Here is a 24,409-nt window from a genome sequence, read left to right on the forward strand (position 1 = left end):
AGTCATCGTTTTGGAAAATATATATAACTTTATGCTAGATTTCGTTCCGTGTGATAACAATTAAGGAATTCATATTGTGTTTATAAATCATTATACTCGACTGATAAGTCTTAGCAAGTGGTCGTTCCTATTTTTAATAAACGTGAAATAAATTTGCATGCGGAATTAATTGAGGCAATGGATTCCATAGATCCGATTAAATATAAAATATTAAATTGGCTGCGAGTTATTATAGCTGGTGTAGCCAGGTTTATTTTCAGTATATTTTCATGTTATCGCAAGAAGAAAATCCCTCCGATCCATTATGATATTCTGAAACAACCGGCGATTGAGGTGGCGAGAAAAATTCGGAATAAAGAGGTAAAAATATCCAACTATAAAATATCAAAATGACATTTTAATTTTTGACTATAAATAATAAACTGTGGAAAATAATGATGAGTTTATAACATGGAAATGAACAGTGAATTAATTTCGGCAATCGTCCAACTTTTTATATTTTGTCGTAGGTATACCTGTATTATACACCGATTTGGCTATTTACGTACTTCCTCGAAATGTTGGCTGTTGAGAGATAAGGATAAGGATAACAATACAAACTTACAGTACATCCCTATCTTATAGTATCACTGCAGATATCTTAATACTTGATCTAAAAAAGATTCCATAAATAAATTCTAATTAAAATGACAAGCCGGTAATTAATACCCTACTCTTCATTTTTTCTAGATAACAAGCGTCGAGGTTTTAGAGGCATGTATAAAAAGAATAATCGATGTGAATTCAGTACTCAATTGCCTTATTGAAAATCGCTACGACGAGGCTTTAAAAGAAGCTAAAGACGCCGATTCATACATAAGAAGTGGAATTAAGTCCGAGGAACAATTATTGAAAGAGAAGCCGTTTCTTGGCGTTCCTTTTACAACTAAAGACAGTATTTCTGTCAAAGGTAATATTTCCATTTTATGTTAAGTGCGTATAAAAAGAACGATAGGTATCATATTTTTTGTAGAGATCTAAAAGAAATTACAAATAGGTCATAATGAATAAGAAATGGCATTATATCTTTTCTTTTAATGGGTAATACTCATAAAGACGTTACGTCCTAAATTTCAGCGTGTTCCTACAATAAAAAAATGTATTGCTCTGAAATCTAAACGGTATTTTTCTGTTAAATAATAAGTTATTTACTAATTGTTACGGTATTGCTATATAGCATAAATATTTTTTACAAACAATGTGTATCTCGAAGGCTGGTTGCAGAGCTTGACCGACCATCAGTGCGTAACAACATTCATCAACCATCGTTTTAAAAGAAAGAAGTTTTAGATAGAATATAGGCATAATATAGGCATTGAATATAGGTTATTTGTTTCACTTTATGACACAGCGAATAACAAATGCTGTCCAATTTATTATGAAACGTGATATGTCTGCCAAGTGAATCAGCCATCGATTTTCGTATTAATCCAATGCTCTATAGACTATAGTACATAGTACAGTTAGGTACTAGCTTTACGAAGGAGGCTTTGTTTACTTATCGCACCGTTGCACGATAGCCGTTTCAGTTTTCACACACCTAATACCCCCTTTGTTTCCCTCGCTTTTCGTTTTGGGTCCGTAAATAAAAACAGCCAATACATTTAAAAAAAAACTTATTTTAGTGCTAACATCCGATTACTTGTTAAATTAAAATAATAAAAAAAACAGATTTTTATCTAAGTAGGTAAGTACAATTTTTTGTACAATGCATATTGCGATCACTGTTGTGTACAGGGTTAGGTACCAGATAACAAGGAAGTTGAATAACCGATCAATGTATTGTAACATCAATAAGGATTGAAAATATGTAGTACTTTGTAACATTTATCTCTGCTGCTATTTCCCATTTTTACATTTATTTACTATCAGTTGAAAATAGTATAGTTATTTAATTGCCGTGGATGCGCAATAAATAAAGAGACTAGATAGAGATATTTCTAATTTAAATAAGTAATTTAATGGGTTCATATTCGGTGTACATATTTCATTTTAACCGAAATACGTATAATTTCCAGGCCTCCATAATACAGCTGGTTTATATTCTGCAAGGCATAATATAGCAGACAACGATGCCAAAGTGATTAAATTACTCCGAGACAAAGGTGCCATTATTATTGGTACAACAAATGTGCCAGAATTGTGTTTATGGTAATATTACAAACATAAGTTTCACTGGTATTTTAATATGTATTTTATTTTTTACTTTACTGGAATTCAGATTTTTTTGCCAAGGAGATTTCTCATGACGACTTTCACTGCCAGAAATAAGTATCTATCTTAAGGTACTTACTTTTGTATGTAATACTACAGAATAATAACTAGTAGGTTATACAGATGCCTCTTTCGAACTACTCTCTATACTAAACATCTAGGTACCTATATCTTTTAACAACAATTTCTAAATTCTTCAGTATTCTTCCAGGTGGGAAAGTTACAACAAAATATATGGTAGAACAAATAATCCTTACGATACCACGAAAATAGTTGGTGGGTCATCAGGCGGAGAAGGAGCTTTGCAAGCGGCGGCTGGAAGTTGCTTTGGTATCGGTAAGTTAACAGCTGATGACAATGACAGATTGATAGGATGCCAATAGTCCCCATCGTTATAATATAAAGAATATACATCACATTAAGCGACCCTCTAAAATGATAGTAACGTCACTGGCCCATAACGATGAAGTTAACGTGGTCGGGCTACCTTAAGATTCATCTAATGTTCAAATATCTAATACATTATTTTCTCCAGCCGTACCGCAGAATAGTTAATAGTACAGCCGTACTCGCTATGATGTTTGGTAAAGTTTGTTGATGCGGGATGTATGAAGGTATTCTGATGGAATGTGAGTTCTCTTGGCTTGGCCTGAGTCCTGACGCAATTCTCTTCTTTTATTTACTATTTTATTGATAAAAAAATAATATATAAGTGTATATTCTATTGTATAGCTGTAGGTAAATGATTCATATTATCAACCTACAGATTATCTTGGATGCTTGCACAGTTGAACCTTTGTCAAGGTTTATCGTATAAAATTGCAAATAACCGTAGATATAGTGAACGACGATGATAAAAAATGTATTTAAATATTATTGTTAACTTAAACTAAATAAAGTTTATGCAAAATAATGTTCTAAATAGATACCTACAGAATTAAAAAAAAATCGGTAAAAATACATGATTTTAAATGACACAGTAAATCTATACTAATATAATAAAGCTGAAGAGTTTATTTGTTTGTTTGAACGCGCTAATCTCAGGAACTACTGGTCTGATTTGAAAAATTCTTACGGTGTTAGATAGCCCATTTATCCAGTTAGTTAGTTACCATATATCATCACGCTAAGACAAACAGGAGTGGAGCCACGGGGGTGAATCCGCGGGGAGCAGCTCGTGTATAATATATATATGTATATATAAATATGTAGTTTCGTTTCACTATGCCCATGATTCTAATTTCTAATTATAATTTTTTACACTTTTCATTTCATGCAGTAGATTTTGTGCCGTCACTAAAACATTAAACTTATCATATTAGTAAGGACGTTATCATAAGTTTTTATAATTTTTCCAATTTGTAATGAATCACTTATTACGTAAAAAGATTAGTCACTTGTCCATTATACTGAAGAAGCACTGTGTATTTTTTTTAAATATAAGTGTATAAAATGAAGTTATTAAAGTACAATTTAACCTTCTTGCTCTAATTTTTTTTTCGGTTTAATAAAAAAAACTAATAGGTTAAATGATAATAATTTAAACAATTCATTTATTTCAGGATCGGATATCGGAGGCTCAATTCGTATGCCAGCTTTTTTTAATGGAATTTTTGGTCATAAACCTACCAGGAAAATAGTTTCTAATGATGGGCAATTCCCCGAAGTAAAGTCGGAGCAAGAGGATGCCTGTTTAGGTAACTGTTAATAATTTAGTGTCAGAAGAATTGGTCATTGTATCATTATCTTTAATGTTTTTGTAATATAATATATGCTTTTTGCAGTAATTGGACCAATGACGAAGCATGCTGTAGATTTAAAACCCATCCTAAACATTATATCTGGAGAAAACAGTTACAAACTCAAGTTAGATCAACCGGTTGACATGCGAAAAATAAAAATATACTACCAAACGAATAACCACGCTCCTCTAACAGATCCAGTCGACCATGAAATAGCATCAGCTTTAAAAAAAGTTATTAGTTTCTTTGAAACAAAACACGAAGTTACGGCGGCAAAGACAAATATAACGCTTTTACAAAAGTCCACACCTATTTGGTTTGCGAGTATAGCGTCAGAGACAAGTATCAGTTCCTATATAATGGAAGACGGTGACGGCAGTGACCAAGCGATCATAAAAGAAATCATAAAAAGTATATGTGGCCGTTCTGACAAAACTTTAGTCATTTTATTGACTGCGTTAGCTGATAATGTGGATCTAAAGAGTGATGCATATAGGGAAAACCGTATGCTCGCAGAAAAATTAGAGAATATGTTTAAAGAGATGCTGGGAGAGGACGGCGTATTCATATTTCCAACACACCCTACAGCAGCACTATATCACAATGAGCCACTATTTAGGGCTTACAACTTCTCATATACTGCCATTTTTAATAGCCTTGGTTTTCCTGCCACTGCTGTACCGTTAGGTTTGAACCGCAGTGGGCTTCCAATAGGAGTACAAGTGATTGCCAATCATAATAACGATAGACTATGTTTAGCAGTCGCAGAAGAACTTGAAAAAGAATTTGGTGGTTGGGTTGAACCCCAAAGGAGAAAATAAAGTGAGCATATTGAATGCCAAAAAAGGATTTGCGACTTGTCTTCGAAACTTTTTTGCAGTGTCATCTATCAATAAAAGTAGTTAGGTAATTAAAATGTATAAATAATAATTAAAAAAATAAATGTGATTTCACAAAACTTTAACAACTTCTTTGATTGATTTCTGTTGTCACTTAATTAAATTGGTATAAAGGCCCTCGGTCAAAGTTTATTTGATGGGTAATGTCTGTGTATATTGTAATTTGTCATCATTTCGTAAAGCAACGAATTACTATTTTTTTTGTTTTCAACTAGATACTAATAATAAGTACATACACAAAAGTTGGTTAAAGCATGACGTAAATATTTTTAGAATAAAATCAATATTCATAAAAACTTGAAATAAGTTGTCTAAAACTAGGTAGGTACCTACAATAGAAGGTCGAGACTCGAGGCTGCTGACTCTCGGAGGAACGAGAACACACTACAATACTCACTATTTTCTCATTATTCGAGTCATTTCAGAACAAGCCAGTTATAGGTATTTTTAATATACCGGTTTTCGCTAAATTTAGAATACCTATCTAGTAAAAATCCGTAATTTTAAAATTTAATTTACGAGAAACTTTAATTAGAAAAATACAAAGTACAAAATAATGTTGAATGATCGTAAAGTCCTGCAGTAAAACGGTTTGTTATCTTATAAGGCATCATTACAAGGAAAATATTTATTTACCGTATAAAAATAGATGCCAGTGAATGACGTATGATACAGTAGTTTGTAGGTATACACAAGATACTTATTTTTTGAGAACGATACTTTTTTTAAACAATAAAAAAACTAATTCAGTATATTAGATGAATAAAAAATATATTATACAAAAGACGATGTTGTTACTATTAATGCGTCTCTTTCATATCCAATTATAAACGAGGAAAATATTGAATTCATCGTAGGAATGTTGAAATTCAAATCACTCCGCAAAGGTTAGGAATAGTTTGGATATTTTAATATTTAGCTTGTACCTAGGTTATTTAGAACAATTAAAATATATTTCAGTAAGTAGGTAGCTAGAATGGATCTCCTAAAAAAGCTTGCTAGTTCTGCAGCTACAAGCTTACAGATATCGTACATTTGCATTCGGGGGTAATTCACGATATATATTGTGTAACACAAAACACAGTTTTCTCCAATTACCTACATCGTAAATGTGAATGTAGGAAATCTAATTATAAAAAAAATTAATACACCAAGATACACCTTCATCCTGAAATGTTCAACAAATGAAGATCCTAATTTTACCTAAATGCAGATTTTATTTTTGGACCACTGGTGTGGTCAATAAATAAAACGGGTGGATTTCTAGACTTTTAATTTAATTTTAAATATGACTAGGTAGGGTCATTGCGCTGGTTTTCGTCCAATTATAGGAGTTGCCAACTTTGTGATACGAAATAAATATTTTGGAGCACCCTTCCTTAAACATATAATATTTTTTTTAAGTCCTTATATAGTCTTCTTTAAGATAATATTAAGGGAAAATAAATCATTTTGATGTATCTTTTTATTTAAATTATTTTCTGCAAAAGTAGGGTAAATGCTAGTTTTCGTCCAAAAAAACTGGTTTTCGTCCTAGTGTAAGCTAGTTTTCGACCACCGTGTAGAAAAAGGAGGGTAGGTCAACTATTAAGTTAAAAATCAATTACAGGTAAATATATACGTTTATTTAATTAACATTACAATTTCTCACTACCTTACAGGTTTAGTTTTACTTGTGGTTTTACTAATAATAATCAATAAACTAGTCAACACTGAGATCTATGTAGCACTTGGCAGTCCTTATAGGCGTTAGTGATGACTGTATAATCATTCGTAATAAAGAAAGGAATGCGTTCCTTACAATTTAAATGAAACAAGTAATAATTACAGGACTAAGAAATAACATCAAAAAACAGAAATATTCATTCTAACAACAAAAATTTTCATTCTAATACTTTCTTTATCAAATGAAACGTACTATACACACACAGCCATAATAATAAGTTTTAGCTACAGAATCTTCAGTGTACGCAGCGTCTTTTTTTTCTAGATTTCTTAGACTCCTTCGAGGCCATCTAAAAACAATAAGATCTTTCTGAGGATACGTTGAGTAAGTATAATAAAAAAATACTGCATTGGCAAAACAGACCTAGAATAAAAGATGATACTCAAGTGAATGATAATCAAGAAAAATACAGTGTATTATGTCTGACCTACCCCCATTTATGCTACGAATAATTGACTCTACTTCACATAAGGAGAATGATACATGACTGAATGAATGACAATATTAGGTACCTACAACACTCTGGCCCTCACCAATTATTTATAAGGAAGATACTGAATAGAAAACTTTTCAATACGTAAAAATAGACGAAAAGTAATGCAAAAGAATAGCTATATTTAATTTTTGTCTACTCCAATACTCATTCATGGACGAAAACTAAAACATTTAAAAGCTTAATTTAGTTTTCGTCCACTTCTTTAAATATTTTTTTATTTTGGCAGCACTGACATATCAGTGGACGGAAACCAAAAAAACTAAACTAATAGCAATAAAGATCACTTCGGGAGAAACTATTCCGTATTTTAAAGGTCCGATAAAGTAAAATGACCCTAACAAATATTCACGTAGCTGTTTGAGTTTCCGTCCACTTGGACGAAAACCAAATATTTTGAGAATTTGGTAACCTAGTATCCGTCCACTTAATATTTCGAAAAGTATTATAAAAAAGTATGATAAACACTTATAATTGCGTTTATTATGCTTATAAATAAACATACGTACCAAAAACATTACGTAAACTAGCTAAAACAGTGATTTAGCTTACCATGAACTTTTCTCGCCGGCAAATTTTTCTCTCGCGCGATGACATCTGCAAGGCACGGATGCGAAGCGGCCACTTTTACGTTAATTTTTTGAACTCTCTTCTAGTCAAATCAAATTTTCATGTTGATAGTACTGTTGCTTAAACATTATGGACCGTAAAAAGTGCAAACTTGCGCGGGAAGGTAGGTTTGTATTCAAGTTTTACGCACGTAATTGTAGCAGGTCAGTCAAATGGACGAAAACAGAAGCTGGACGGCAAACCAGCGCAATTACCCTATATGTAGAAATTGAGAAATTAAAGGCTTCAACTGCATGAGATTTATCCAAAAATCCTATATAAACGTACCGAAAATAAGATAAGTAATATATTGATAACAGAAATGAGAAAAAACATGCCTGAGTGAATGAACGTTCAGAATCAATCTCCACAGATACTCAATGGGATGACAATTCAGACAGTTCTTCATATTCTTCGATACTTAAGTACTCACTGGATAATATGACGCCATTTGCCCCGCATTCGCCGGCTCGAGGCGTGGGAGGGAGATAGACGTACAGTGACTAATACCATACATATACAAAACAAGTTCAGTGTTGACTGTTGCCGCTGGAGTTCTGTATTCTGTAATAATTGAGTCGTAGCTAAACGCAACGTGGAGCGGACGCGCGTAGCTCCACTTTTACAAGTTTTATAATCACGATATACCCGTTTATTCTGACCCTTGATTCACGAGTGAAATAAGACTATACAGTGCTAAATATTCAGTGAAAATTATTTGTGTTGAGTGCGTGTTGCCAGTAATATGGAGCTAGATAAACAAACACCCATGAAACTTAAAGTGCTTCATGTTTTAAGAAGATTTATCGCTAGGATAGCTCGAATTTTCTTCAGCTTGTATTATTACAATGATAGCAAGAAAATCCCACCGATAAAAAGTGATATTCTGAAAGAGCCGGCTATTGAAGTGGCCAGAAAAATTAGAAATAAAGAGGTATATTTGACCATATTTAATTTTTGAAATGTCTAAGATTAACCTAAACTAATCAATATGATTAACTTATAAATGCCCTAAACTCCGAAATCGTATCGGATTTTTTCTGATATTTATTGTTTATGGCGTAAACTGTAAAGTAACTCATGATATCACGTCATCAAAAATTAATTATAAATTACAGAATCTTCTGTCTGAAGTCAAAAAAATAATAATTAGTTATTTGTTACCACGAAAATAAACTCAAACAGCAAAATATCATTTGCAGCTTATACACTCACTACATAATTAAATACTTATACCGAGATAAGTTATCAGACAAAGCTACGAAAATCAATGAAGGTCTTTTGATATTATGTTGATAACTTTAGTTGGATACGTACGATACGTACGATATACGTACGATATTTAACTGATTATTAGTTAATTTTAAATAATACCGAGATGATTAGGAGATAATTAAGATTGCATAAAGAGAAAGAGCAGCATGATGCCTTGTACATTTTTTTTTATTTACTTTCTTTGGAAGAGCTGCTTTGCTCATCATCGCAATTAATTTATTATCTTACACCATACTTTACGTGATAAAAATTTATATATAATGTAGGTAATTAAATATAACACAGTTATTATAAAAAGGAGTATTTTCATAGATGACTCATATGAACAGTTGCCACTTCTAACAGGAAAATAATAAAAATTGTCTCATCCATCTAAACATGCACCTCATTTTCAATACCAATATCCGCATAGTAATCTAAAGCTAATGAAAAATAAAACGATTAAGTTTTACACAAGCTATTGTGTTTTAACCGAAACATAGTGTTGATTGACGGGAATTTTCTTTTCTCTATTTCAACATTTCATTCCGGTTTAATTTTTTTGAATCCATTTTTTACCAGTGACAGTATTAATCTCAATCTATAAAATGACGTGCAGATATATATTTTACGTGGATTACCAATCGTGTAATTAATTTTTTTTTCGGAACCAGGCAAACAAATTTTTCGATCGTAGAGCACTCTCTAATGCTGCGTATTATGAGTCGTGCAATAATTACGTATATTTTTAAATACGATACACAAATGAAATGATGTATACATGGCAAATAATCACATATCAAATAAACTTTTTACAAAAAGTAAATAATAGAAACGTGCAAGATATCTAGGTGAAACAAATAAACAAGTTTTATTTAGCTTACGTCTTCAAGAGTGTCTATAAAACATCCCAAAATACAATCGTTGCGAATCTTTTAGAGCTGGAATACCTACTTACTACCTATGTTTTATGTAAATCATGTGTTTATACAAATTTGCATGGCTTACATATTATACTAGGTATTATCTTTAAATATATTGCGGAGATTAATATTATTTACCTAGTATATGTACCTATACACAGTAGGTGGTAGCAATTTTGGCGAGGTAAAAATTTGCAATAATGTTATAACAATTCCATATCCCTACGAGGTTTGCTTTATCAGTATGTGTCATGGATAGATAATATTTATTTATCTATTGCGTGAAATATTTCAATCACACTCCGTTTCAATATTTAATTTCAGACACTACATTTTCAATATTAACTCCGATCGTTTTCCCTAAGTAAAAAATAAACTTCATGAGAAAAATAAGAAGAAGTGAGACTACCTATCTCTATCGTTTAATCAAAATTTAACAGTAAATGACATTCCACTTGGTTCCAACACGGTTCCAAGAGCAGCCAATAGTGAATAGTCACACAGGTTATTGGCCACTGAAGAGTCGCCGGCACTATGCACTTACTATTTAGATGCATACAACTACTATCTATTACGATAAAACTGTAAAACGTTTCCATAGACTATTAAAAATTTCACAGATTATAAAACTAATTCTAAAATCTGTTCTGATCTCTTATTCTTTCGTTCCAATTTCACGAAAATTGTTAATCGTGGTGATGTCACGTAATTTTTATTGCACATCAGGGTCTTCTTATAGAGCTCTGATTAAATCCGGCTCTATGATTTCATATTATATAAATCAACCTATATTTTTGCTACGGTGATTCGTAGCAAGTCGTTCAACGGTAAAGCCGTAAAACTGCAATAAACACTAAAATTATAGTACTAGAACGAACAATAGGTAACAGTGAGCAGTGAAATCAGTTTTTGAGCAGTACCTAGCATTGTTACGTAAATATTTTAGGTGCGTCATATTTCAATAAAACATTAATTACGGAAACTTCCATGTTCTCTATGGGAATGTCAACCGTAAAAATATAGTATGTCAACTACCAATTAGTTAATCTAAAACGGCCCTATTGAAATATAAAGCGTCCAGTTGGTTTCTGGTACTTCCCAACTGTAGCAACATTCTTATCCGCTAAAATTGACTAATCTTTGTAGCTTCGATTAGGAATGTTGATTGAAGTTTAAAGTTATAGTAATGATTAACAAATAACAATTGACATACCTTTACAAATTTTTAAAATTAATTACCTATAGTTTTTATTTAAAGACTTAAAGTAGCTATACAAATGCAAAAAGATCACATAAAATAACTAACTATATTACCAAGATCGAGTCATCTTACTACTTTGTATTACTTTCCTTATTATCTATTTAATATATTTCAGATAACAAGTGTGGAAGTACTGGAAGAATGCGTCAAAAGAATTAACGATATCAATTCACCTATGAATTGTTTCATAGAAAATCGATTTGAGTTAGCGTACAGAGAGGCTCGGGAGGCCGATGCACTCATACAGAGTGGAACTAAATCCGCTGACGAATTGCTTAAAGAGAAGCCCTTCCTTGGCGTCCCTTTTACTTGTAAAGACAGTATCGGTGTTAAAGGTAAAGTACGATTATCAGCCAATGTTATAACTTATCAGCTTTAAAATATTCAACCCCAACAAAACTGTTTCTTTTCTTTTGTTGCATGTTAATATATACTGTATACATAACATACTATTGTTATGTTAATAAAATTCATAACGTCTCTTTTTTTCGTTTTCAATTGCTTGTTTGTTTTACATAAAACAACTTTTTATGAATGATAATATCATGAGATTTTTAATACAATAATGTTATAGTATATAATGTATGAGTATGTATACTATGTTTTGACTCATATCCAATGTTTAAATATAAATTCACAAATATATGACTTGCAACTTAGACCTTTGAACCACAGGAACTCAAGAAGAAATATTCTGAACAAATTACTAAGTAAAAATAAGAAGTTTAAACTAAGAAACACACGATGATTGATGATACGATCCAAAACCTAATCTTACAATTGTTATAAAAAAAAACATTTTATTTGTATTTTTAAATGAGTTGCTATATAATATATTATAGAAACATGTTATGTAAATAACCAGTAGTTCGTCTAGAATCATTCAGCTATGACACGAAAAGTATAACTTGTACTGGTATTTGTATTTTGTGTTATTGGTTTGTAGAACTCATGTTTACTGTTTTTTAACAACACGCACATATGCTATAGCACCTATTATGGCATGATAATTGTTTTTAAAATCGACCTTTTACTCGTTACGCTACGATGACTAGTTTCTTATTTTGTTTATATGTAATTTCTTTATCTGAATCATCTTTTATATACTCTGAGTATCTGTTTATTATTATAATTAATAACAACATGTTCTGAACACATTCTCTCTGACTTTCTGTGTGCTTTCTGCCTCCGACAAATATCCAAAGCGGTTGTACCGTTTTATAAGCAGCTTTCATTGCGCTATAGACCCATATTTAATATTCATATATCTACATAAAACCACAGAATAGGTAATTGTACAGATAAAGCCTATTTATTATCGAATAAACATTTCTCAATATTAGAAATTCATTGCGCCATTGAAACTTTCAGGTCTTCACCAAACTGCTGGTGTCGTGTCCCGGAGAGATTACATAGCCGAAGAGGACGCCGAAGTCATTAAACTATTACGTAATAAAGGAGCCATAATAATTGGTACCTCGAACGTACCTGAAGTGTGCATGTGGTAAGGAATATACATAAGTACTTTATCATGGTATCTAAACATTAATTCGCTGAAAACATGAAGCTATAGATAGCTGATCAAGCCCGGATCGATCTTGATGGGAGGGTATCATGCAACCTTTAATTGCATGATATTATTAAAAGTTAACTACACCCTCGTTGACTAGTATCATGACAAATATATCAATTTTATGCTGAAAGTCAGGATAACGTACTTGTCGAGAATGTGGGAAAATCAGCTGAATGCTGCAGCCGGTATGGGAATAAAGGCTATTTTAAACTATAAACAGATGGGAGTTTATTTCTAGCTTTACGGTCACTATGGCGATAAATATTCATTAAGCATACATTCAGGGTCAAGATAAGTACGTATAAATATACATAATGCAGTATTTATAGTCATCTACCAACGTGGATTGCCTTTTTATCTCCAATGCAGTTCCAATGTGTAAACAATACCAATTAAATTATTAATTAATATAATAAAAGGTGACTTTTTGTACTCGAGTGTACAACTTTCTATGCTGTCCGACGTTCACGTTCGTAATCCGTATTCTAGTGTAGGTACTTTCATTTTTATTCTTATTTGAGCGCAGATTCATATCTAGGAATGAACCTCTCGAATAAAATGACCACCCAGTTAGCGTAATATAATTATTATTAGTTATTGTGATATAAATATTGTGCCAAAGGTTAAGTTTTATTTCGTTTTTCGGATACTGTATGGGTTATCGCTTGTATTTTTTCATAGTCTGGTACAATAAATTATTTAGTGCCGAAAACATTTATGGCTATTTAAGTTAATTAGTATAGTCTGTACCTAAATTATTAGTTCTGCTCTAGTTGACGTTGTGTTAGATCACTTTGAATTTATAATTTACCACGAATATGCATTATTATTCCAGGTGGGAAACACACAATCACATATATGGAAGAACCAATAACCCGTACGACACTACAAGGATTGTCGGAGGTTCCTCTGGGGGTGAGGGAGCCATGCAAGGAGCTGGTGGCAGTATTTTCGGCATAGGTCAGTACAATCCGAGTAATATTATAAACGCAAAGTTTATAAGAATATATCTAGATATACATCTAGATGTATTTTACTCCTTTACACAAAATTAACTGACTGTACGACTTACTCTTACACACGTACAATGCGTCATGCGAGTGAAGCCGCGCGTGTGACACAGACTCAAGCTTGTTTTAAATATGTAGTAATGTAATAACTAAAATCTTAATTGTGTAAGTAAACACGCATAAGATAAAAAAAAAAAACTATCTCTCTTGTAATTCTATCTTATATAAACTCGTTTCATGACTGATGCTTCCATTTGGACAATTTGTTGATAACAGGTTTAATTAAGTGCACTCGGACGTTTGAAAATTAAATATCACAATTCGTCTGAGTATACATCATCAATTATATTATATATTTACTTCAAGGACGTTATTATAGAAATAATATCATCACGAGCAGTGCAGTGCACCGTTATATTATAATACTTAGTATAAATTTAAAATTATTGATTTTCTAGTATAAAATGGTAAAAGATTATATTTTATTTATTTATTTATTTTATTTACTATTTTATTTTATTTATTTATTTATTTAAAAGACTTAAATATTAAAAAAATGTATTTATACAGGTATATTTAGCACGTAGGTTTTGTATACTTAGTATGTATTGAGTACGTTTTTCTCACATATAACTGTAAATGAGTATGCAGTTATTTATGGGTACTAGAAGTTTTGCAAATTTTGCACAATGCTTGGTAAAAAAATTGTTCAACCTTCCTTCTAGGTAAGACATTCAAACTTTCTCTTCCTCTACTTTATTACGCGCACAAAATGTACTTCAAACTTCGCCATGGCCTGTTTAATACAAATTACAACCTACAATTTTTATTAATATATAATATACACACCAAGTCTATATTCAGTTTAATTGCCTCTCTGTCAATTAATAAATTATTTAAATTAGACATAGTCATTTGTAAATTGTAGGATATAGGTATGTATATGAATATTTTTTTTTAGTTAAAAGATTTAGGTAGGTAGGTATATAAGTTATTAGAAATTAGATATGTTTGTTTATCTTTGGTTCTTACCTTTGTTTATTAATAGAATGTGAAAAAAATCCTTCCATACATTATAGTTACATAGGTAGGTATTAATAAATTCATGAAAGTTGTTCATTCTGTAGGTAATCACTTTACAGTAATAGTTTTAGCTCACTTCTTTTAAGCACTCCTACATCACCCCCGGTTCACTTCAGATTCATACCGACGGCATACATAATTGATTCTCAAATCTATCTGAATGAATTTGTTTGTTGCCAAGTAAAAGTCAACCAATTCGGGATTCTATTTTTACGTTTTTGTTACGGCTCACGGAAGGTAAGAACTCTGGAGAGAAAAAACGTAAAACGTGCCGGGATAGCTAGAATAATTATAAAAATGAGTGAAGTGTATTGAATACTCATAATAATTTGTTTTTCTTGCAGGTTCGGATATAGGAGGATCAATCCGCATGCCAGCTTTCTTTAATGGAATATTTGGACATAAGCCTTCGCGTAACATAGTTTCTAACCATGGGCAATACCCAACTCCAAACACCGAATATATAAATTCATTTTTGGGTAAGTTTTCGGACTGTATTATGTATGATTTAATAAAGAAGATTTACACAAATATTATTATGATAGATAATTAGATATATGATACATGATACAAGTTATTTGCGATCTTGATAAGTAATTTTCCATGTTTTGTTCGGGACCTTGCTTCCTAATGGCAGTAAAATTCTGTTTGAAGTTCCGCACTCTATTTGCACTTTAGTTGTATTGAAATAAATATAAGAAATTGTATCTACTGGGACTTTTTGTTATTTATTTTTTTAGAGCTTTACTACCAGTACTTTTTAATTTATTGATTACAATTTCCTTACGTTATGTGTAATAACGGGAAATAAACAAAGGACACGTAAAATTCTACAATCTCACAGATATGACATTGAAATTACGTGTGACTTCCATGTTTTTCACTTTTTAAGTAGGTACCTACCTACATATTAGAAACTTATAATTATTATAAACTAAACCTCTAATTATTATAGGTGTTGGTCCAATGACGAGACACGCAGTTGATATGAAACCGATATTAGAGATTATATCCGGTGAGAATAGTAAAAAACTGAACCTTAATGAACCTGTTGATGTTGGAAAACTAAAGGTATTCTACCAAATAAACAACAATGCTCCACTCACAGACCCTGTTGACCCAGATATTGAAACTGCCATGTTAAAAGTCGTAGAATATTTGAACGTAAAGCACAAAATAGTGGCAGAGGAGAAAAAAATATCACTGCTGAGAAAATCTTTACCAATCTGGTTTACAAATATGAAGAGTACCAAATTATTCGGCACCTTCCTCATGAAAGATTGTAGCATTGTGTCCATTATAAAGGAGATATTTAAAAACATCATTGGCTGCTCGGAAAATACGTTGATCGCATTATTTACTTCGCTCCTTGATTATGGAGGAATAAAATACGAAGACGAAAAGTACAAAGCGTATGTTAAACTTCGACAAGAGTTGGAAAATATATTTAAAGACATGTTGGGTGATGACGGAGTATTTTTGTACCCCACACATCCGACCCCAGCGTTGTATCACAATGAACCAGTGTTGCGATCTATGAATTTCGCGTATACTGCGATAATAAATTGTCTTGGGTTCCCAGCTACTACTATTCCATTAGGACTGAGCCGAGAAGGCCTTCCCGTTGGTATCCAAGTAATTGCAAATCATAACAATGACAGATTATGTCTCGCTTTCGCTGAGGAACTAGACAAAGCTTTTGGAGGTTGGATAGAGCCACAGAATAGTTCAAAATAGAAACTTATTTAAAATCAGTATTATAGTTTAAAGTTACTACATATTTTATATGAGGAAGGCTTTTAAATAAAAAAGCAGGTTAAATAGCACATGCTACACTACATGTTTTGTATTTTATTACAAAATATTTACTGCATATTGTATTTTGGAAAGTATGTGCCTAGAATATAATAGGTATTCCATTAAATGGAAGAAGAATCATCAAAGTTTAATAAAAAATTTCAGAAACAAGTTGGAAATTATAAATAATAAATAATTTGTAAACACAATGTTTGAAAAAACTATATTTTAATAAACATTTAATGAGATTTAACGAGATTAATATGCTTTTGCACGAAAATTTGAAATTGTTCTATGAATTAATATTATATTGATTATTGTCACAAATAAAAATACAATTATAATTATTATCTTTTCTTTATCTTAATCTGGTCCTGGAAGAACTATCCAAAAGAACTTATTTTAATCAAAAACGGCTATATAATCTGATGAAATTTATATGGTTAACTTTATAATTTACAGAACTATGTAATTAAATGACTAATTTATATCCTGGGTTAAATTCATGCTTAGCATACTATATAAATTTAATTTATAATTTAAACAGACCATATTTAAGATATTACAAAATTTTCTATCTTCAGATTGTATCAATAAAACTAAACTAAAACTATATAACAATTTCATCATTTATTCAACATTAATTTACACTAACAAAGCTAAACAATTTTAAAAACTTTTTATATTGTATATGTGAGGCACAATTATCGAGAACTAGCGAGATTGTGTATTATTGAGAGTATTTCTTTCCTCTTTGAGCTTGGGTTAATTCTCATCATCATATCACATGAATTAATTTCTCTATGACTTCTAGCAAATTCTGCTAATCTTTCAGTATTACAAATAACATGGATTCCACAATCATATCCATTACTTTGTTGCACACACTCCTTGTCCACGAAATTAATTAAATCTGAAATAAAGCATAATTTAATTATAATTCTTTTTCAATATTTAAAGGACTGGGTATCTTCCTTCTGGTGATACCCCGTGTAATAAGGAGAAAAATAATTTTAGTTAAAATTTTTGCTCTCAAATGTTTCATACATTTGTTAATTTAAGTTTCAAAACAAAGAGTAAAAGTAAATTATAAAATAATAATGCAGTATCTTACCTCCTCTTGATAGGTAAGTCATTAAATGACTTGCAAAATCCCATGCTACATTATGATTGCTTCCTGAAGAAGAGTCAAGGTGAAAAAAGCAATTCTCCACTTTAGAATAAACCAGTAAACTCCAGTGAGATCCACCAGCCGTATCTGGTGAACTGTTATCATTCAGAGCAAAGAACACAAACTTTTTCGCCTCTATATTCAGAGGTTCCAAAAAAATCTTTATTTCTTCTGTTGATACCATCTTTATACACTGAGTTACTTCTGGTGACACAAATAGTATGTCATTCGAATCACTAAACTTCACCTTCTCCAAGTATTCAAAGTAAAATGATATAATTGTATCATTTAGCCAATGTGGTCCAGTCAAAAGTTCAACATCAGATTGGTGCAACAAAGTTTCATGAAAACTCAATACCACGTACGCCTTTGCCATTTTTACAAGAACAGTCGTCACTTAACCCTGCTTTGGTTATCAATAGAATTGATCTTGATATCATCTGGTAAGCAACAAAATAATCGATAGTAATAGGAAAACAAGGATATTCGGGCATTACACAGTATAAATTATACGATACTAATTTTAATAATCTTGTATACAACTTACCAGTAAACACAGGTGGGCATTAATATTGAACTTGAAACACGCTGAATTGGTTTTCACTCACGCAATCATTTAAATTAATTTTCCAGTAAAATATTCTAAGAATAATTGTATATCACTCTTTCACGTTACACATCATTGAGATAATATTAATATGGAGCAGACACCACGAACAAAATCTGTGCGCCAAGCGCGGCGGCGCGGGGCCCGCGAATGACGGCTAGACAGTCATAGATTATGCGATGTCACTGACTCACCGCTATAGAGGCGACACTTTGTTTCATTCTGTCTATTTTATTGGGTGCCACTCCTTACATGCACGTTGACTTGAAATTTTCTTTGTACTTACTTAATATTTATTTTAGGTATAAACTGACTTTACTACGCGGGGCTAACAATATCTGGCATATAATATAGGATGATGTAAATAGTGACGTCATATGGAATAATTTAATTTTTTTCGTGTTTTAGGTTCAGTCAGGGCTATGGGAAGTTTTATTCCTTACAAATTGAGCCTTTTTTAGAAAAAAAAATAATGTTTCCCTTTCTTCACGGCCCAGACATGGAAACCTTGAATAGAAAAAATATTAATTACTTATCTCTGAACTAGCGGTCCGCCCCGGCTTCGCCCGTGGCACATATTTCGCAATAAAAAGTAGCCTATGTTCTTTCTCAGGGTCTTAAGATTGTCTGTGCCAAAGGAGAATGCCCATGAAAGTATGGACCACAGTACAGTGTTGCGTCAATGCCAGAGTGGTTTTGGAGGGTTCTTCGATATTCAAAAGATTTTTACCAATTGATTTTTTTGTGATAAAAACAGGGGTTTTCAAGATATTGAGAAAAATGTGAAATAACCTCAAAACTTCAATAACCCCGATTTAGTTAGGTTTATGTGTGATTTAGGTAACATTTTATCGTCCAAAGGTTATTTTTCGATTAACATATTTAATATAATATGCGTAGAGCTTATGCTTTCAGACAAAGTCTATCTGTTCATCGGCTAGTGTAGGTAGGCACCAGAAATCTTCCGGGACGGATTTCAAGAAAACCTAAATATTATATACTTAAAAAATGCCAATTGAGTTTTTATTCGGTTTACATGTTGTTGTTGTTGTTGTTGTTGTTGTTGTTTGAATCATTTTTTCACTACATATTCGAAGAAAGAAAGAAATAAGAAATAACTGGTTACCTACCAAGCTATGTCATAATAATATTTTTTTTATATATACATATTTATATTATTTTACTTCACTATCTTTGTTAAAACAACCTACAGTGTATAAACAATACCTTAAAGAGTGATTTTATGTTAATTGATTTTTTTTTGTAATTCAATGAAAACAATAATATAATCGATATTAATACATTTAGCTATTTACCATAGTAAATGTAATAAGTTACCGCTTGGTTACCGTGGTAACCGGTAATGGACACTAAATCTATAATAACGGATCTAAACAATTACATGTCTTATTAGATTTTACAAAACATTCCCTGTTCAAAATATATTTTCCGATGGTAAGAAGGCCTCTAAATTGCCGAGATTTTTTTTAATAGTATTGTTGTCTTGATGCATGAGAAAAACCAGTACCAAAAATGGGCATTCTCCTTTCATCAAAATCGGTCCAGTAGTTTATGAGCCTATTAATTACAATCAAACAAACAAACAAAGTTTTCCTCTTTATAATATTAGTGCAGATAAATAAATAATAATTCAATTATACGTTCAAGTCAGTAGCTTATACAATATCAATTAAAAACTTGATTAAAATCAATTAACAAAAAAAAAATTGGTGATTAAGTAATTGATTTTCATATTTCATGATTTCACCTTTTTTCAATTAACAACCAGTCTATGCTTTTCTAAATATGTAAAATTATTATTTTATACTATAAAAATATACGCCAGCAAATATTACTAACAACACTTATTTCATGCCCAATGTCATATCTTAAATTTTTAATCTATGACAAAATGTCGCCCGCCAAAAATTTTGCTCTAACTAAGTTTTAAAAATTATTATCTAGTTACTTACTGATGAAAAGTTTTTCCTTTGCACTTTTCCGTATTCTTTGTATTATTTGTGCAATATCGTAACACACACGTAGGCATATTTGATGCGTTTCACTTTAAAACAAATAAAAAATGAGCGTGACATTCGCGCCAATGCAAGCAGCAAGCGACTGAGTGCAGTTACGCCACATGACGTATGTTGAGTGGAACATAAGTGATGTAGGCGGTATCGTCTCCATATTAATATTATCTCAATGTTACACATGCGAGGTTCATGGACCATGTTCATGATATATAGTCTTTATTCATACATTTAATTCATTACGAAAGCAAAAATAAACTGCAAATCTTATTTTGCAGCATTAATCACTGTCATTTAAGAATTAAGATGACACTTGCCTCATGTCTGCTTGACAGTGTCAGAATTCACAACTGTCAGATGTCATGCTCTCATTTTTTTTTTCAAATCAGAGCATAGACAAAAGAAAATGAATTCTGTACCTATAGTCGAGCCAATTTAATAGGCAACATTTGACGTCTATCAATTTTATCTTCGAAGAGAGGTAACCTGCTTAAAAACATCGATTAAAGTGAATTAATCGATACGGATTTGAAACATTTGTCAATCGAATTTATTAATTTATGATGATTTTTATTCACAAGTAATCAATGCATTCGATTCTAGATGTCAGATTTCGATTTTTAGAGTAAGGCCCCGTTTCCACCTGCAAGTAAACTTCTGCAAGAACTGTCCGACAGTCTATCTGACAGCAGCTTGCATGTGTAAACTCGGCGTTTCCTGCAAGTAGACTTGCAAGTTGCTGTCAGACAGACTGTCGGACACTTCTCGCGGAAGTTTTCTTGCAGGTGGAAACGCGGCCTAACGTCTCTGGTATTTAAAAAGAAAAAAGGTTTATTGACACAAAATTGTAGCGACGTCAGATCTTTAAATCAGAAATTGTTTATTATGTTTAGTATGGTTTATCAGTAAAATGAAATCTTAAAATTACTTGTATCGGTCATTATTATTATAAATATGTAATCATAATTGAAAAAAGTTAAGCAAATGTGCAGTTCTAACAAAACGAAATATCATGTTATTCTATGTCGTCGTTACTAGGTTACGTTGTTGAATTTTGTTGGACTGTCAAATGTTGCCTATTAAAATGGCTCTACTATAGCACAGAATACATACTATAGGTAAAATAAATGAAAAATAATACTGAACTCCATAATATTATTTTTCGTGCCATGTAAAAAGTTCCACGGCAAAATTATGAATGTCTTACGTATAATGAATAAATAATTACATCCTTAATCAATACATACATAGCGGTAGTTTATATATTTTCTTTTCACATAAATATTGTCATGAAAAGTGAAAAGCACGTGAAAAGCCATTAAAATTCATTATTGCTGTCAAGCTGTCAACATACGGGTCTAAGAGAAAAGACTTCTTTCGTGGCGAGCAATGAGTAGGTAGTATAATTATTATTACAGGTGCCAAAGTTCTCGCCACGAGCACTTTAATCTTAGGCCCCGTTTCCACCTGCAAGAAAACTTCCGCGAGAAATGTCCGACAGTCTGTCTGACAGCAACTTGCAAGTCTAATTCCGCGTTTCCACCTGCAAGTAGACGTGCAAGTTGCTGTCAGACAGACTGTCGGACAGTTCTCGCAGAAGTTTACTTGCAGGTGGAAACGGGGCCTTAGATCATTACCTATGTAATGATCTAAGACTTTAATTCACAATTCAAGGTTTTACGAAAAAATCGTGACTAATTCCTATTTGTGGTCTAACTCATCAAGAACCATTAATAATAATATTATTATATTAGTTAAATACACGTTAAATGCATTTAACTTTTTACCCAGTCTCTATACCTACTTTTTTTTTTTACTTAAGATAGGGAAGCGCTTGACCACAATCTCGCCTGATGGAAAGCTGAGATGCGGTCTAGATGGTACGCGCTTCCCAAGTAGGTACCGTTTCACTCTTCGCTTGAAGACCCCCATATTGTACTCGTCGGATTCAGGAAGCGCGTTCCAGTCCCTTGCATTGCGGTTCGAATGAAGAATGTAGAATTGAACCGCTTAGTCCGGGTACATGGAACTTCCCTATAAACAGCGCACATTGCCTAAATAATGTTTTGTACATTTCAATCAATATTTTCGCAAGTTGGTATCGATTTGCCTTGTGCACATGCGCTAATCAATTTTAGTTCTTAATAATTTAAATTCTCGTTCTTAATTTTTCCAAACGATTCACTTTGAATCGTCATTATTTTGTAAAGTGACCACAGTTATGACCCTTCATATGTATCGTTATTCAACACTATATCGGTAATACATATTTATAAATAACTATCGGTCCGCCCCGGCTTCGCCCGTGGTACCTATGTCGTGGTCATATCGTAGATTTGATCATTTCATGATATGAGTGGCCATTTCACGAAATGGTCGCATATCGTGAAATGGCCAATTTAGTTTGGCCACATCATGATGTGGTTTGGGCAGATCAATGATAAGAAATCGTTTCACGATATGGCCAATTAACGCACGGTTTTTTCATGAAATGACCAAAATTATTTGATCATATCGTAAAATAGTTACATTAATCGTTGGTAGAGGCGCTGCAAGCTCTGTGTTTATGTGATAAGATGGCGGCCGCTGGCGAAAATTAAATTATTCGCAATTAAAAACTTCATAATTCGTTTAATAGCAATATTATGAAGAAAGTCATAGCAAAGAATTTACGACGAAGAGGTACGAGTACTATGGAAAATGTGGATATCTTATATGTATTTAAGAAAAAATGCGACTTAAATAAAATAATTTAAGAAACTACTACTATATTATTATAATTGTTTGTTTTTTAAAAAGCGATCCGCTTCTGGCACTCGCCGGCCGCTGCCGCGGCACGCTCGCTTTGCTCGCTCGGCTCGTGCGTTGTTTATCAAAGTGTAACCTAACCTAACCTAATTGTTTTCTATTGCAAAAACGATTCGCTTCTGGCATTCGCCGGCCGCTGCCGCGGCACTAACTTAAGTGACATTAAACAAGTTTTTAGAATATAGTTATTCTGAAATTTTTTAATATTTTATGGACTCTTTATATTTTATACGATCTGGCCAAATGTGGATGACCAAATCGTGAAACGTTGACGATTTAACGATCTGATCAAACTATGTTGGCCATTTCACGATATGCGACCATTTCGTGAAATGGCCACTCATATCATGAAATGATCAAATCTACGATATGACCACGACACCTACATATGAAAAATAGATGTTGGCCGATTCTCAGACTTACCCGATACATCTCGATACCCGAGAAATTTTCATGAGAATCGGTCCAGCCGTTACGGAGGAGTATGGCAACGAAAAAAGGTGTGACTCGAGAATTTTATATACCTACTAGCGGTCCGCCCCGGCTTCGCCCGTGGTACATATTAACGTTTTCTCTACATAAGAACCATCCTCGTACTTCAAGGAATATAATAAAAAAAGAATTATCGAAATCGGTTCAGCCGTTCTCGAGTTATGGAATTACAACGAAAAGTGGCATTGATTTTTATATATTAGAAGATTAGATTACCGTGAAACTATTTTAGCCTAAGATTCTAGCACTGTGCAGTGTGCACGAGTGCATGACCAATCGATGGGATGGATATCAAATAGAGTTATATACGTGTTCATAGTTCATACGTTGGTCGAAATTATAAAAAGTTCATTACCGAGCAACCGCGTTTACTATTACCATGGAACAATATTGGGTCCATGCTATTACATAGCTACCTACTGCTACTACTTCTATATTTTATGAAAATGTGTGAACAATAAAAAAATACGTGTCACGTGTGGCACTCGGGGACTGCCGCGGTAAAGCTATTGCATAAAATAAATAAATAAAATAAACGTCAAACATTTTCGTTTGCACTTACCTTCCTACCTAGTCTTTCTCATCGATTATGCTATACCATGGCTTTCTGGCAATTATTTAGGTATGTAATTACTTGGAAACTATTTGAAATACGATCACATCGCACCTTGAAAA

The 24,409-nt window shown here is 32.3% G+C and overlaps 4 protein-coding genes across 5 annotated transcripts in view; 2 read left to right on the forward strand and 2 right to left on the reverse strand.

Annotated features, from left to right (window-relative positions):
• Nucleotides 1-18,465, reverse strand: part of LOC123697671 (cytochrome b5 reductase 4) — a 52,956-nt gene extending 34,491 nt beyond the window's left edge. The window contains exon 1 of one of the 2 annotated variants that reach the window (XM_045644181.1): nucleotides 18,342-18,465. The gene's annotated coding sequence lies outside the window, so the exon portion shown is untranslated. Of the gene's footprint in view, nucleotides 1-8,060; nucleotides 8,124-18,341 lie in introns of those variants that run through there. The other variant, XM_045644182.1, reaches the window with a different exon arrangement.
• On the forward strand, nucleotides 109-4,959 carry LOC123697673 (fatty-acid amide hydrolase 2-B-like). Its single transcript, XM_045644185.1, has 6 exons — nucleotides 109-360; nucleotides 730-949; nucleotides 2,058-2,190; nucleotides 2,465-2,589; nucleotides 3,816-3,950; nucleotides 4,038-4,959. The coding sequence occupies exons 1-6, from the start codon at nucleotides 178-180 to the stop codon at nucleotides 4,814-4,816; spliced, it is 1,575 nt and encodes a 524-aa protein (XP_045500141.1). The 5' UTR covers nucleotides 109-177; the 3' UTR covers nucleotides 4,817-4,959.
• Nucleotides 8,249-16,967, forward strand: LOC123697672 (fatty-acid amide hydrolase 2-A-like). Its single transcript, XM_045644184.1, has 6 exons — nucleotides 8,249-8,656; nucleotides 11,276-11,495; nucleotides 12,532-12,664; nucleotides 13,569-13,693; nucleotides 15,171-15,305; nucleotides 15,782-16,967. The coding sequence occupies exons 1-6, from the start codon at nucleotides 8,468-8,470 to the stop codon at nucleotides 16,561-16,563; spliced, it is 1,584 nt and encodes a 527-aa protein (XP_045500140.1). The 5' UTR covers nucleotides 8,249-8,467; the 3' UTR covers nucleotides 16,564-16,967.
• On the reverse strand, nucleotides 17,328-18,170 carry LOC123698211 (sentrin-specific protease 8). Its single transcript, XM_045644797.1, has 2 exons — nucleotides 17,738-18,170; nucleotides 17,328-17,536 (listed from the first exon to the last, which is right to left on the reverse strand). Exons 1-2 carry the CDS (start codon nucleotides 18,168-18,170, stop codon nucleotides 17,328-17,330), a joined length of 642 nt encoding a protein of 213 aa, XP_045500753.1.
• Nucleotides 18,466-24,409: the final 5,944 nt, after the last annotated feature.

The sequence above is a fragment of the Colias croceus genome, chromosome 15, assembly GCF_905220415.1.
Source record: "Colias croceus chromosome 15, ilColCroc2.1".
In the NCBI taxonomy this organism is placed as follows: Eukaryota; Metazoa; Arthropoda; class Insecta; order Lepidoptera; family Pieridae; genus Colias; species Colias croceus.